This window comes from Grus americana, chromosome 1 (assembly GCF_028858705.1).
Source record: "Grus americana isolate bGruAme1 chromosome 1, bGruAme1.mat, whole genome shotgun sequence".
Lineage (NCBI taxonomy): Eukaryota > Metazoa > Chordata > Aves > Gruiformes > Gruidae > Grus > Grus americana.
Genome location: NC_072852.1, coordinates 26,130,783 through 26,146,617, shown reverse-complemented (window position 1 = coordinate 26,146,617; position 15,835 = coordinate 26,130,783). Strand labels below are relative to the sequence as shown.

Here is a 15,835-nt window from a genome sequence, read left to right as displayed (position 1 = left end):
AAGATACTCACAAGAGCGTTGCTTCGCATCCCCTGGCCATTTCAGGCCAGCTGAGAAAAAGAAAACAAACAAGACATACAGACTCTCATGATTATATGAGAATTTAATGAGTGGGTGAGGCTGGCATCTTAATAACTGAAATATAACAGGTATGGTGAAAAAAGCTGCCTTCACTTTCAACTTCACTCAATGTGCTACTTACATTTGGTGTAAAAGATCTATCTCCAAGAGGAGCTATAATGAGGTGAGCAAACAGGAAGAATGAGAAAAGTTTTTTTTATGGCTTCATTCTGAACAAATAGGATAGGATATCATTCACTGGGAGTGGACAGTATGAAAGATGCAAGATAATGACAGCTTGATGTGGCCATATCTCAGAGATACTATGCAGAAAAAGAGAAAAAAAGGAAAAAAAAAAAGAGAAACATCAGGTGTAAATCCTAACCAAGCTCTAGAGGTAGATTCAGCTGAATATCTGGCACAGGTTAGAGGCCCAGGTACCTATAGTTGAAAATTGGGAGTGAAATTACTGAAAAGCTGAGGAATTGTTACTAGAACTGTAGAACTCTGGACATCCAGAGTGGAATTATCCTCTCTTGAGTGCTCCACTCTATCTTGTCAGAGCCAGAAAGCTGGACTTCATAGTCAATGGAAATAACTGCCTCTAATGCAAAATTCATCATGACTTAATGCAGACATTTAAAACAAATCTGATTAACTTCGCCCCCTAAAGGCATATGTCTGGGTTTTTTCTGTTGATTTTTTGGATGGAATATACTTGCTTCCGTCAGAATAAGCAGGGAAGGAAGGGGGCAGGAGAGGAGTGTCATGGAACGGGGAAAGGAGGCACTGGCTGGGGAGATGTGGGAGGCAGAGCAGGGAACTGCGGCTGCAATGTATTAGTGTCCTCAGAAGGCACGGAAGAGATTGTGCACAGAGGGCGCTGGATTTGTGCTGGGGAAGAGAAGGGGAGAATGGAAATGGAAAGAAAAGAAGACAAAGATAGTGGGAACTTTTGAAATGTAAATAGGTGAAATGGGAGAAATGAAGCTGGATGATACAATGAGAAGGGGTGATTTTTGCTATTATGCAGAAATGGAGTGTGGTGAGAGCTCTGGATAGAAAAGATTGCATTATGCGTAATAAGGTTTGATACATTTTTAAAGCAAATTTAATCTTTAAAAGGATATTTATTTTATAGAATACAGTAGGGGGATGAGAACTCTTTTCTCCTCACAAAAGAACAAAGAACTTTCCTAGTATGAAACCTCTGTTAATAGAAAGCAATCAACAGATGGTATGGTATCAGCAACTGGTTTCCTTGGAATGGTACCACATTTGCATTGCACCCTCTGAAAGCAGGACATTTTTTGCAAAAGGCACTGAGGAAAGAGCTATTTTTACTGCACAGATAGCTAGAGATATTTTGGTGATAAAGAGCAAGGCTATTGTGGTAGCAGTCAGGAAAGAGGGGCAGGGTGGAGACTCTTTGCAGGAAGGGAACTTTGAGAAGGATGCATCAGCAGCAAGTGGGAACTGGAGGCAGAATCTCGGTCACGCACTTCGCTGGAGCCCTTTCCTCAAAAGCAGCTGTTTTGATAAGATGGTAGGATTGACTCGTCGTCTGTTCTCAAGAGAAGGCAGTTGGTGCCATGAACTACATGCAATCATAAAGCAAAGGCATTTTGATAAAATAGCTCTGTACTTCCAGCTCAGAGTGCTGTGGATGACTATGCAAATAACTCCAGTTTTGCTCTTGGATTTATGAAGTCACCAGAAACCAGCCATCAAAGTAGTGCCAATAATCTAGTTGCTTGTTCTGTATTTATTCAGCAAACAATTGGAAGCAGGATTACATTCCAACCATTTCATTCTACAACCCAGTCCTTTCTGATTAGGAAATCTAACAGAACATAAAGCTGACACATTTAAATACCCTCCAGAAAGTGAAACAGGAAATTAACTTCTCTGTTACTTCTTGATACGGGAGCTATGTGCACTTCAAATATAACGGTAGTATGAACAACTTGCTATTTCTGTGAACTTTTATGCAAACATGAAAAAGAATTTAAAAGTCACATTTGGAATTAATAAAGCTCTGCACAGGCCTATAAATGAACGACTTAGGGCATTAGAGCCACATGCTAAGTTTTTATTATCGCTCTTCTTATTAATGCTGTTTAATATTAGCGTGGTAGTTTCTAGGAGTCTCACTCATGGATTTTTTTGTAATGTTGTTGTGCCAGGTGGTATTTAGCAGTAAAGGTAGATCCACACTTCCTTTGCTGGCTAAATGGGAATTTAAGTGGTCAATATTGCTAGTCATGCTGGTGTTGTTTACATAAGGCTGGTTCTCTTTCGTAGTATTTCTGTTGCACTCCCCTTTCATGCAAAGGCCTTTTGGTTTGCAGAGTGGCTCGTATCTCTCACAGCAGCCCAGTACCTGCAGAAAGCAGTGGGGTTAAAGCAAGCTGCAGTCAAGTTACTCAAAGCTTTTGGACAAGACTGACAGCCTTGGCTAGCTTGGTGTAAATCAACGCAGGGACTAACGCCACCACAACTGGGTAGCTGAAAAGATGATTCACAGTTTTTGGGTTCTTTCCTGAGAGAAGCTTAGGCAGACATGAGTTGGGCCATTATGTTAGGAAGAAGAATTTTGTTTCTGCAGTTGAAGTGATGGTCAATGAAATTCTATGGCAACAGTTCAAACTGTATATTTGCTTCCTTGCCAGGCAGAGACAATGCATCAATATTTATGGAATTATGCAATCTTCCTGGAATCTGAAAAAACGCCAAGGAACTGTTTTTCTCTCCTCAACTTGAAATATCTTCGCTGTTTTCTTCTTGGCCAAAACAATGACAGTAATTATATATTATAACACTCAGTTACTGACCAAATTTTGGATCTTTGGAACAACCCAGAAATTCTGTACAATAGAGGAAAGCTTCAAAGACTAATACAATCAATTATATCTTTATGCACTCATAACCTAGAATTGGATAAACTGGTTTCAAGGAAAATGTCAAAACATTTTCTCTTTAACAGAGAACTTCACAGCTATGTGGAACTTGCAGACAGGAAGAACTAAGAACTGCAACTCAGATAGATAATAGATGTCTATTTTTGGACAAGGATGGTTACATAATTCTTGAGCTTTCATATTATGTAAACTGGGCTGTTTGTCTTGTTTGTTAAGACCTCAGAGGAATATACATTTGATTTGACAATTTTTTTAAAAATCCATAATAAATTTTATGGAGCTCAATTTGTTTTCTTTTGCGTTTTTCATGTTATTTTGTAAATGGAAAACAAAATTACAAAGTTCATTTTTATTCACTTTACAGCCCATTGTGGTTTGTTTAGGCCAGTTTTTAAGGCTGTGGATCATCTGTGTAACAGCCTATTGCACTAAAATGAGGTCAGTGTCTCAGCTAAGTGCAACGGTTGGCAAGCTGTAAGAGCAGGTATATCATGTCAAAGCTGACATAGGCCTCATCCTAAATCATATGGGAAATCTCAGCTTTGCTGTAAAGCCTCATTAATTTCTGTGGAGACAGCCACACTATTCTCTAGGTAAGACATGGGCGACAGATGTTCTTTACCAATCCTTTTCACATAAGGTGTATTGAATCTGTAATACACTGACCTGCTAACAAATAGCCCGAGACTTCATACTAGGGAAGAGCTAAGAAATGGTTGGGACATGAAAACATTTGACCATTTAACAATTATTCTCAAATATTCAAAATATTATGGATCCTTTTTTTTCTTTTTTTTTTTTTTTGGTCAAAGACTGCTGCACATTAAAGTTATAGGAATGCCAAAAAAATCAGAACCATAAACCGTCAAAATATGTGAACAGCTTATTTTCATCTATTGCACTCTGCTTCTTTTATACCAGCTCTCTGCGCAGACTGCATTTTTATGATTGAGAAACATTTTATAAAAACCAGCAGACTCTTTAAGTGTATAAACATGATTGCTGTTGCTATAATATTGGAAATTCTGAAAACATCCAGTAGTAACTAGATCAGCATGGCCAGTGATGTAAGCCATTTTTATATAAAGCTTTGGAAAAAATTATGGAATCACTTGCTACAAGCGTGCACTTGGCCAGAATTATTTTAATTCTGCGTAGCTAACAGGAGGTTTAAAGCAAAACAAAAAACCCACCCTACATTGCACTGACTTGGCAAGAAAAGAGAGAGGACACGTTGCATCTTGTAACTTGGACTGCAAATAGCTCTTAAAGGAAAGGGCAGAGGAAATAAATTTGGTAACACTACACATGGACCTCAAGCAAGCACGTTAAATGGTGTTGAGCTACTTCATCTTATTTAATAGTACCAGATGAGAAATCAAGCTGTTAAATTTCGGACCCTGAATTGTCTCGGTGTCCCGAGGATCCTGTCGTGGCTTTTTGGGAAGCCAGTGGATAAAAGTGCCTGGTGCCTGGGCGGTGGGAGGGAGGCTGGGGGCGCAGACAGACAAGCGTGTCCCCTGCCAGCTCTGCTCCGTGCCTGCCGGCCTTGCGTCGGGGGGCTGTGGACACTGGCAGCCTGAGGGGTTTTCACATACCTCTGGACTGCATGTCCCAAGGAAAGCCCTCCAGAGCAGCGAGTGGCATGCTCCGCATGTGAGGGCCATCGCCAGCCGCCATGAAGAGTGCAGGGTGGGAGCCAGCTGCTGTGCAGGCCCTGTGGAGCCGCTTGAGGCCGTTTGTGTTTTGTGGAAATGACCTAGGTTACTGCCACTGCTTGAACTTCCTTTTTTTTTTTTTTTTTTTTTTTTTTTAGTGCTACTATCAATATTCTTTTGAATATTTGTCATTGCCAAGCTGGAGTGTTGCAAACACTTCTGCTGATCCCCAGGGAACTGGGGAAGATGCCGTCTGCATCAGTGGGGGCGGGAGGGAGAGCTCCCTTCCCCTGGAGGGTCCTGCTGCAGGCAGGCTGACCCCGTGGGGTCCCCACGGCCCTCGAGACGCCTCCAGGCCAGTCGGTTCATGTCCCCCTGTGCCTCGCCAGCCAGGCACGGGGAGCGGCGGGGGCACAGCTCGGCCCCAGGCCAGGCCAACACCCTGGGCAGCCAAGGCCTGTTGCACAATGCATGGGCTGCAAGGTGGCGGCTGGGCTGGCGTGAACCCGGTGAGGGCCGTCCTGGGAGTGCTGCCCGCAGAGGAAAAGAAAGTCATTGCTGGTGCTTGAGCAGAAGCTCTTAACGTGTGTTTGAAGCAAAACACTTAAGGAGCGATACTGCAGGAGGCTTTGGTTTCGCAAAGAAAGGTGCGTTTTGGTAGCATGATGAAAGTGTGATAACTGTTAGTGAGGAGAGGTGCGCGCTAAGTGCCGTCAAGTCCAAGGCGGGACTTGCACCAGGGAGTGGGCACCCTCAGCTGCTCCGGGAGGGACAGGAGCGGGAGAAGCCGTAATCGTTAGCTGAACCCGGACAGGGATGTGCGCTGGGCTGCAGCCCCTCCGTGCTCCTCACGTGTCCTCAGTTCACCCCGCAACACTCGTCCTTGCAGCACACGTGGGATTGAAAATTGGATTTGCTGGCAAAATAAAGCGAGAGGTGTCTCTATCCTCTGAGTTTCTTCCGCGATGCAAGTGAAATGGAAAGCGGGACGTGTCTGGCTGGACTGCCAGGAGGAGGGAGCGGGAGTGCAGAAGCGGGGCTGAGGCAAGGGCTGGATTTAGGAACTGGGAGGGAGGGAAATGGAGAGAAAGGGCTGCCAGCAGCTGCTGGCGCTGCAGGAGAGCAGGAAGGAGAGAAGATAAGAGGAGAGGAGGGAGGGGCAAAGGCATAAGGGAAAGAATCGCGGGTGCTGTGGTGGGGAAGGGCGATCTGACACGCTCTAACGCTGTGCTTGCCACCCAATTAATGTGTTTTAAAAACACTGGGATGCCAGGGAGGACATCTGACAGGTTGCCTAACTCAGTTCCTGTGACTTCACCCTGTGCTATTTGTGCATCTTCCGGCTAGCACATGATCAACCTTTACTTGACTTTCCCAGTGCCTAAAGTAGTTTTGGGTTGCACATTTAGCAAATATACATGAAAGACTGACAGTGTTGTACTGAGATATTTTTCAGGATTTCCTCATCGGTGATACTAACCCTCTTCACAGGGGGATGTCTGCTCTGGAGCAAAAGCAGAGGTGGCATTAGAGGCTCAGGGCTCTGAAATAGTTTGTGTTCCTCACTGCCGCAGAGAAGCTTACACTTCAGCCAAGCGTAACGTAAAATTGCATTCTGTAATTGGGTAACAGACTGCTGAGAAGAGGGACTTTATCACTGGATCTCAGGCCTATAAACAACTGGACACATCTTGAATGACATTTGTTTATGTCATAGCATCTGTCTCTTTTCAGTGTGGTCTACTGTGCACAAAATGGTGGTGTCTTGTTTGTGTAGCACTTCCTTTCTCCAGTGATAACCTTACTAAAATTAGAAGTTATGGAATAACTTAGTTTTTAAAGGACATACTGCTAACTACTGCTGAGTTGAAATTCATGAACTTGCCGATAACTAATTTCATGTCCTGAATTTAATCCCTTGAATGCTGGTATGTTTCAATCCTAAAGACAAATACTTTATAAGAAAAGAAAATCTTGTCTGTAGATGGTGTTTTTATCGCAAAAGAACAGCTAGGCTATTCCAGATATTAGTGACCTGTTTCTTACATAGAGCATCCTAATTTTATGCCTTATGTAAGACATAAGATATCCTCCTGTCCCAAAGACCCAATGACAGTGGCCCAATAATTTGCTTTTTTCAGAACTTAATGTCGAGCTCACACTATCTCTGTGTGTTTGGGGTAGCTCTTTTCCATTTTTCCTTGCAAGAAGCTCGTATCCCAGGCTATTATACAGAGGAAGGGTTTTCTCTAGATGCCATTGTCCCTAGGCACTATGTGGGAAGACAATGAATGGTAGACAATGCAAGAGTTCCTTGGGATTCATTGGAGACATACACCTTTCCACTTGCTCCTATATACAAGCCTCTCTGCTAGTCCTCCTATGGGTGGGATCGTTTTGGACTAATCAGGCAATGAGGTACTGACAAGGTTACATTTAATTTGCTAGAGGCACAGAAATCTACAGTACTGTTTAGGATTCCCTTGCATGCTTTTACATCAGTACTCTAATGAAGCTGTGCAGCAGAACTCAGACCCCTGCACTTACCATCTGTGTAGGACTCACGTTCCTTGGAACAGTTTATGTGGGACCCACCAAGTCCTCTCTGCTAGGTGACCCACAGATCAGCCTGAGGCCACGGTCAAAGTCAGCTGGCAAGTACTGTTACCGGCTCCCCAGAGCAGCCCAGATTTCAGCCAAAGGTGTTTCCGTGGGGGCAAGACCACGGTTTAAAGATCCTCCATTGCTGTCCTGAGCTTTTGAACCCTTGCAATATCAGTCCAAAATGAAAAAAAAATGGAGAGGAAGACAAAATGGAATTTGTGGTCAGAAGTCCCTGATAGAAGGAGAATTCTTAATTACACCAGAACTATTTCCCTGATTGTCACAGTAATTTACTAGTTTCTTTTTTTGAAAAATACCAACTATATCTTATACTGCTGAGGAGTGTGCTTTCTTACCACCATTGTCTTTGGATTGTGTTTGCTGTAGATCGATGACTCCATTCTCCAGTACTTTGGAAGCCATACGAGAAGAGCAGTTCTGTACACGCCTCCTGCCCACCGTGAGACTGACCGTCAGCTCTGTCAGCGCATCCTGGCAAAATATGGATATACAGTCACAGTCTTTGAAAACAGGACACTGAGGGAAGATCCCAGGCATGAGGGCCCTTACCACAGTAAGATTAATTGTACTTAGTTAATTCATTAATTACTAAATGTTAGCTATTCATCCAGCTTTCTTCCACAGAGATAAAGCTTATAACATCTCGATGCAAATATGGATAGAAGCCAAATTCTAGTTGTTCTCAGTTATGCAGCTAATTTTCTGCAATTAGATGATTCTTCCATTAGATATATCCTTCTGTAAAAAAAATGCAGCAGAGTGATTCATCATAGTCTTGGCAACCAAATCAGATCAGTTTTGTTCCTGATGACTTCTCATACCAACTTCATCAATATAACTGAGTAATTTTCAAAAGAGCATTTCATAACAAAACAAACACCTGCTACATTTGGTTCTTTCTCCTTTTCTCTCTTAAAGAAAAGCTGTATGCAAAACTTCTTCCAGTAAAGTTTTGATTGTTCTTTTTAAAGAACATGATACAGAAGAAGTACATTTTGCACTTGCTGCAGAAGCTGGTGTAAGTTATTGTTGGTTCTTAGTTGCTGTTGAAATGTGATCCACAGGTAAAGCAGGCTACTGAAGAAGCTTGATCTCTTGCACAAGGGACTATAGCTTTGTCATACAGAGTTATACTGTGCTTGATAGAGGAGCTTTAAGCACCAGTTATGTATATGCGGACCATGTTTAAGTGCTCTTGGACACCTTAGAGGTATGAACTGAAATTGTGCTCTCAATTTGGTATTCTGTTGGAAGCCAATTTTGGAACTGGAAGGCTTTGAGAAAAATACACAGGCCACCATGCTGTCAGTAGAAAAATGGCGTGGTTGATGATTATTTCTCATGCTAAAGGGAGTGCTGCTTGCATCATTCAGGCTAGCAATACATTCCTGGGGTTACCAGAGAGCTCAGTTTTGCTTTATGCTGTAACCAGTCAGAGTAGTTGCATAGATGAAAAACATAATTACTTAGCATGCTTAAGGCTGCTCAGAATTCCACCACTAATTTCAAGTTTCTTTAAGAAACTTTCTTGAAAATGAGGTACATGCAGTTTTCTTGGCACGCTGTATCGAGATATATTAAATTGTCTTCACCTCACTCTTATTTGAATATGGTTTCTTAGGCACCTTTCAGCCACTCCTTGCCTTGAGTACTGTCCATCTCAGAGTGACAAGACACAGTGTGTCTGCAGGCTTTGTTAACGTCAGATGGGCTGCAGAGAAGAGATGGCACCTCTGGGGACCTGCATACCATCTCCGTGAAATACTTTTGTTTCAAATGGCCACGGAAGTACATATGGCAAATTCAGTTATTACCTAGAAAAAAAATGACTGTGCTAGAGTTTACTACAGTAATCAGTGCTAGCTGAAGTTCTCCAATACAGGTTTTTACCCTCCAAACACTTCCTCTGCAGAAATCAACTTAACTGTGGGTATTTATATTTTTACAGGCTAGCACCAGCACTTCCTGTAGTATTTTTCCAGTAATGGAAAAAAAATGATAAAAAGGTTTTAGGTACTTTCCAAGAACATCCTACAGCTTTCAGCAGATGTTGGAGTATATAAAAAAGTCAAAAGGCTTGCCAATTTAAGGTAAAGAGTAAGACCCTACTAATTCCATTTAATGGCAACATAATTCTGCCTTTAACTATTCCCCGTGTTATGTAAGTGCCTAGCTTTAAAATTATATTTTAAAAACAACAAGTAAGTAAAAGAGCATGTCTGCATACCAAACCAATGATCTTTTTTTAGAACTAAACAAGTTACACTCATAGTTATTTTTGTTTGGCAGTAGATGATGGGGTTTACTGTTCTGGAGGGGACAGTACTCCTTATTTTGGAGAAGGGTATTTTGAGCTATGCTTTGTCATAATATTTTCCTAATAGGTGTGTTATAAACTATTAAAAATATGTTCCTCTATTAAAAATATGTAGATAATGAACTGAGAAACATAGATCATGAGTGAAAAATCTATTAAAAGAGTCGTTCCTTCTTACTTGGTATTATTGAGCAGCTCTATCCGGTGCTTTTATTTTTGGTGCAGTCTGTCTTACTCGTGTATCTTTCAAAGTTCACTCTAATTTTGAAAGGATTTTTTGTTTAGAATGGCTGAGAGCCAAGAGTCTAGCTGAAGTCATATATGGAAAAAAATTCACCACAAAACATTCCTAACTTTTTTGTGCTGGCCCGCTATTAATTTTAGGACCAGTTCTGCTCCCTTTTGAAACCCAAGTGTCACGGCTCTGCACACTGATCTTCCAGAGAGATACTCCACACCTGGCCTGCAGCATTGTGTTTTGTTCCTTGCTGTCAGAGAGAAACATCAGGAGAATAGTTTTCTCCAGTGGAAATTTTTTACTTCTTACAGACCAACCAAAACATTTTGAGTTTTGGTAACTGGAAAATAGTTGGCTAAAAAGGAAAAGCATACCCCTTTTTTTTTTTTATGGCAAAGAGACTGTGGTTTATGGGTTTCCTATGAAAAATCCATACAGATGCGTTCTGCAGTAAAACATAAATTATTCAAACCCCTAATTTTTAACTGAAAAATAGCTTTGTCAGTAAATTTTCAAGCAGCTTTACTTGAACAAAAAGTAGCTGTGCTTTCACCATTCCTTAGCAATTAAGCCCACATGGAGGGAAAAGCCCCTGGACTGATGGTATCTGTGCCTGCTCCGAGCTCTTTGAGTTTTCCTTTTGCAGCAGCCCTATATCAGCCATTTTTTCTGTAAGGCTTAACACATCTCTTAGTCTGCTGCTGGGCTGGCGATAGAGAGGCAGTAAGTACTGTGTTTGTAGCAGATGATGGGATAGCCAGGTTTTGCGGAGAGCTGGGATTGCCACCTTGGGCGTGCAGCTGCTGCTGGAGTAGATCCATTTAAGCATGGTGTGTACCTCCAGTGTCTGTGGTAAGTCCATCATGAAGCAAGCAGTTCAAATGATAACAGAACAACAGCTGATGAGAAAGATATCAGGTTATATTGGCAGCACATCTATAAATGGTACATTTGTCTTGTTTGCCAGCTAGGCAGAAGAAGGTGTTCTTAGTGTGTTGTTCCCTCCTTCCTTCCTCCTCCTTTTTTTAAAATGTGACAATCTGCTCATAGGGACATAGCCTCTGGGATGTGTTCTGCCTTTGCTGCAGCCTGGGAGTGGGTCTGAAACAGGTGTCACACATCTTGATGGAAAATATTAAAAAGATCAGAAGGAGGAATGAGAAAGCCACACACCTCTGGGCTTTCACCTGGGAGGTTTTCCGTGCCAAGCCACACAAGGCGCAGGCTGTCCTTCCCGTAGCCCAGCATGGAGCTGTGCTGCTCTATCAGAGGTGAATGGGACGAGCCGCCTGGCTTCAGAGTGCCCTTAGGTCCTTCCAGAGCAGCAAATGCCGGAGAAGAACTTGCCAAATATTTTCCAGAGTCTTCTGCCTTCTTCCCTGTCCTTCCAGTCCGAGAAGCTCTCATCTCTGGGGCCACAGGAAACATTAATAGGATCTGTGGGTCCCTATGGCTCTGTGATGCCCTGCCAATATTTTCACAACATTTTTTAACAGGGAAGTTTTATCTTGAAATTTGTTGCACTAAAATGCATTTCTGCCCTCCAAAAATAACGTTCCTTAGTTACTGTCTGCTGCCTGAACCTTTCCTTAATTCCATACTTGCCCCAGATGACATCTTCTAAGATAATTAAACTACTTATATCTTTTTTTCTGAAGCCATGAGTTTTTCTGTCCTTTGCTCAATGTGCCTGCCTCATTAGTCAATGGTGACTCCCCCCTTAATAGGCATTTCCTTTATTTCTCAATTCTTCACCTTTACTAATAGTTACGCAAATCTCAGAAAACTGCAGGCCCCGAAAAACATGTGCAGTTGTATGCTACAAATCTGACCAGCCAGTTTTAATTCTTTCTGCAATAACATGCAAGATGTTGTTACTGCTAGCTTTTGGAATGGAAGAGATTCTGCATAACCTTAATGACAGTCAGTTTGCCCATGGGAAACAGCGCATCTATTCAGGCTGCTGGCAAACTGAGTGCAGCGTAACATTATATGCTCCCTGCTGCCTTAGAATGTTAATTTTAATAATTTGGTGGAAATTTGTGCAATTGCAATGGCTGATTTTTAAAAAATAATCATAAACCATTTTTATAATAGTGATTTTACGTGAACATTTCCTATTTCTAGAATACTACAGTTAAGTATTTAAACTTTACTATGGCTTCTTGTTTGCAGTTTGAGTGCACTCAAGATCCACTGAAGATGAAATTTTAGCCATGCCATTAGAAAGATTGTTACAGTACAGCTATTGATTTAGTTTTCGGTTGTGGCCTTTTTTAGGGTTTGGGGTTTTTTTGTGATTTATTGTTCCATAAGATATAAATAAGATATATATTGATTTATTGCAAAGAATATTAGATCTGAAGTTATTTCCTCTTTGCTGACTTTATCAATACGCACTGAATTCTGTTCTGTTTTCTGCATTTTTAGAGCATGTTGTGTCTAAGTACTTGGCTGTGTAAATTAAGCCCTGGTTCCAGCAACTAACTATGAGGATGATCTGGCTTTTTGCAGATGTGGGAGCGGTGCTTGGGTGGAGCTGCTCCAAGAACAGGAAGGGATGAGTGAGACAACAGACCCGTGGGAAGAAGTCCGAGCAAATCTTGGCCCTTGTCTTTACGTGCTGGGGTCAAGAGATCTGTCTGGCATTTAAGGTGGCATCTCATGGCATTACTTAGGTATTACAGCAAGGAGTGAATAACCCCTCATTGTTAAAACTGCCTGAATATATTCAGGCATAACTCATTTTGTTATAAAATGCTGATTTGAGAATTGTTGTATTGTTATGGCAGATATGGCCTCTGCTGCCTCCCTTATTGGGTCTCAATAGAGCAATCTGTTGCTTCCTTGAACCCCGCAGTTGCTCCCTGTAGAAGCTGCTGCTTGGGGAATGTCGGGAAGCGTGAATCTGCAGAAGCAAGCACAGGTGTTCAGCAGACGTGGAGTGGTGATAGCTGCAGGTTTCTGTCTCTCTCTGGATAGTGAATGACTGAAGAAGCAGTTGGGGGCAGAGGAAAGAAAATTCTGCTTTGATTCTCCCAAAAAGCAATTTTTCAAGTCAGTCTTTGTCAGTTTTTCATTTTGGTTTGTGGAGTATCCTTTGGAAAATTGCTCTTTAAAGAAAATCTACATTTTCCATGGGAAGAAAATGTCCGTGTCTCTTCACTTCTATTCGCAGGAGGACTAGGAGGCAGAGAAATGTTGCCACACCGAAGTTGGAGAAACTAGGATAAAAACCATATGAGTCACTGTCAGAACTAGGGTAAAATGCATGCTCCTTGCTGTATATCTTTGCTAATCCTTTAGCATATTGTATCACCTCTAGTACCCCTCACTATTCATACTTTTGACCAGAGGCTAAATCAGCAAAAGAATCAGCTTAGCTGCTGACATCTGGCCAGCAGCAAGGTAAGAACTTGCAGAAGTGCCGTGCTACTTCAGAAGTGCAGCCAGTAATAGTTTCCTCAGGGCTGCTAATTAGTCTAGAGAATAAACTACAGCCGTGGATTTCGGAGGCCCCCAGGGCCACGTCTGCTGACTGTCAGACATTTGCTTTTCATTTTCCAAGACATACTATATCAGCAAAAATAGTGAGAATTAGAGGAGGTGGTAGAGACAGGAGGACGCAATGATGCTCTTTCTTCAATGAGTGTGAAGACTGGTATGACTGGGGGAACAGAGGTACTTGTTAATGTAAGATATGTAAAAAGTCTGCTGCCAAGGAAAAAAGAACAATCTGTTCTTCATGACTATGGTAAATAGAACATGAACTACTACAACCACAACAAAAAAGTTAGGTTAGGTATTAGGAAAGCTGTTTTGGTGGTCAGGCTAATGAAGTAATCAAATGGATCCCCTGGAGCTATGGAACATTCAATCACTGGGGTCTTGAAATGCTAGGTAAAGAAATTTTATTTGGTGTAGTGTGTCCCCTTGTGGGGTAACAAGACGGACTCACAAACTTCTTGAAGTCTGTGACTAGCCTTGAGCAAATGAAGCAGATAGATAAGAAACTAAAGAGAGAAAACAGTGATTTCTAAAGCAGATGGAGAGATTTCAGGTACAAATCAGCTGTGGTGACTTAGGGCTTTAATTGAGGAACAAGCAGTATGTAGTTTACAGCTTCTTCTTAAAATGCAAAATATTCTCAAAAAAAAAAAAAAAATCCCAAATGTATGAGAAAATATTGCTGATGGGAGTGTGGAAAAGGGAAGGGAGCACAAAATCAGCCAGCTGAAGTTTGAGAAGGTAGAAAGCAAATAACATACTCTTGAAATAGGGAGGGTTTTCATGGGATGGCATGTAAAAATCAGTCCTAAGAACCAAATCTTCTCCCTTAGTGAGTGGTTTTCCATGGAGTTTGAAATACATTAACAGGAATAGCTAGCATTAGTCTTAACTTTACTTTTATTTCATGTTTTATTTTAGTTGTTCAGAGTATAGTTAGGAGGAGACCCTACTTGCTGTTTGTTACTTAGACAAGTTTCCATGAAGTCCAACTAACTTTAGCAAACAATTATAAAGAGTAAAGGCCTCAAGGAAAATTGCTGGTGTGTTCTGTAAACATCTGGTTGCCATTTTCAATTACAAGGACCAACCCACTGAAGGAAGCAGTTTAGTTTTTTTGGAACAGAAATGGGACACTGGGGTTTTTGTTCTTTTTCATAGTGGAGAGTAAAGGAAATGTCAGGAATAGAGAGGTCACTAGATGCTCAGCTTTTCTAAATACAAAAGTCTCTGAGAAAATTAAAGTAAATTGAAATCAGGTTCTGAAAGTGTAAACAACCCTGTGGAGGTAAGGTTAAATAAGCAGGACTGGAGATCCTAGCATGCCAGTAAGAGCACAAGATCATTCTATCAGAAGTCAGTCATTTAAAATGTTGTGCAAAATAATAATGGTGAGGCTAGCCACAGAAGTATTTTGTGGGTTACCATACAAATACATGGATATCTTCAAATCTAGAAAATTTATATTCTCTTCCAAAAATCATTTTGCTTAACTGTTGGTACAAATATATAGCTGACAGTATACAAAGCTAGTTGGTTTCCTAATGCAAAATATATGTTATGTGAATCCTGGACAAAGTTTTGAGGAGTGAACCATACATTTCAGAAGCATTCTTTTTGTATGTTGTTAAGCAAGGAGCTTCTGAAACAAGCTAAATAGGTAGAAATATGATTCTCAGAGCATACTGAGTTGCAAGCACACTTAATGTTTGTTAAATTTGTTCTGCTTCCTTAAAATGAAAGTTCATATAGTTTTAGGAAGAAAATGTATACCAGACACATACACTGTCTTGATCACTTTTTAATTTTGCTTTTAGCAATTAAGCCTGGCTATTTGGCAAGTAGTTGAGAGTGGATGCCTAATCTCATGCCACAGACATCATTGGTTTCAGTACAAGACAGATCAGTTTCTGACATACCCAAATTAATGCTGCTCTCTGATGTGATGCTGTGGTTTCTTGTTAGAAAATCTAAATGCATCATATATTTTTCTGAACAATATGTATTCTCCTTCCTTATTACTAGCAGAACATATTCATGTTTTCTAGCAGAAGAGCACACAAACTATTTCTTTGTGTCACTAAAATAAACCCTCTGTAGAATTGTACTAAAAACTCTGTTTCAAATGTGCTATTTTCCTTGAGAAAGGGAAATTCTTGATTTGCTCATAACAAAAGTATAAGGACATTGAACTTTGTCAAGTATTTATTGGGCTGACCTAGAACTTACAGTAATTAAAATATTACACACTGATTACACAGGGAGCTAAAATTAAAACTTTACTGGAATAAATTATGTCATGTTAATAGAATCTGAAAAACACCACTGTCCAGGCAGATACACACATAGGCCAAAGGAAAGCAACAATGTGCGAGTCTACTGAAACTGAATAAATACGAGGGATTAAGGTGTAAGTATACAAGCTGTATAACATGCTAGTAACATGCAAATCCTGTAAAAAGGGTTTGAGGCAATGTTTTGTAAATGTAGGCTATGGAATAAGACGGTA

At 41.0% G+C, this 15,835-nt stretch overlaps 1 protein-coding gene across 5 annotated transcripts in view; it reads left to right on the top strand.

The window, feature by feature from the left end:
* Positions 1 to 15,835, top strand: part of CPED1 (cadherin like and PC-esterase domain containing 1) — a 153,330-nt gene that overhangs the window by 4,635 nt on the left and 132,860 nt on the right. For all 5 annotated transcript variants that reach the window (XR_008575473.1, XM_054813359.1, XM_054813358.1 and 2 more), the window contains exon 3: positions 7,631 to 7,817. Coding sequence is in view for 4 of the 5 variants with exons in the window: in XM_054813359.1 (XP_054669334.1) it covers positions 7,631 to 7,817 (187 nt within the window). In the remaining variant the exon portion in view is untranslated. The remainder of the gene's footprint in view (positions 1 to 7,630; positions 7,818 to 15,835) is intronic.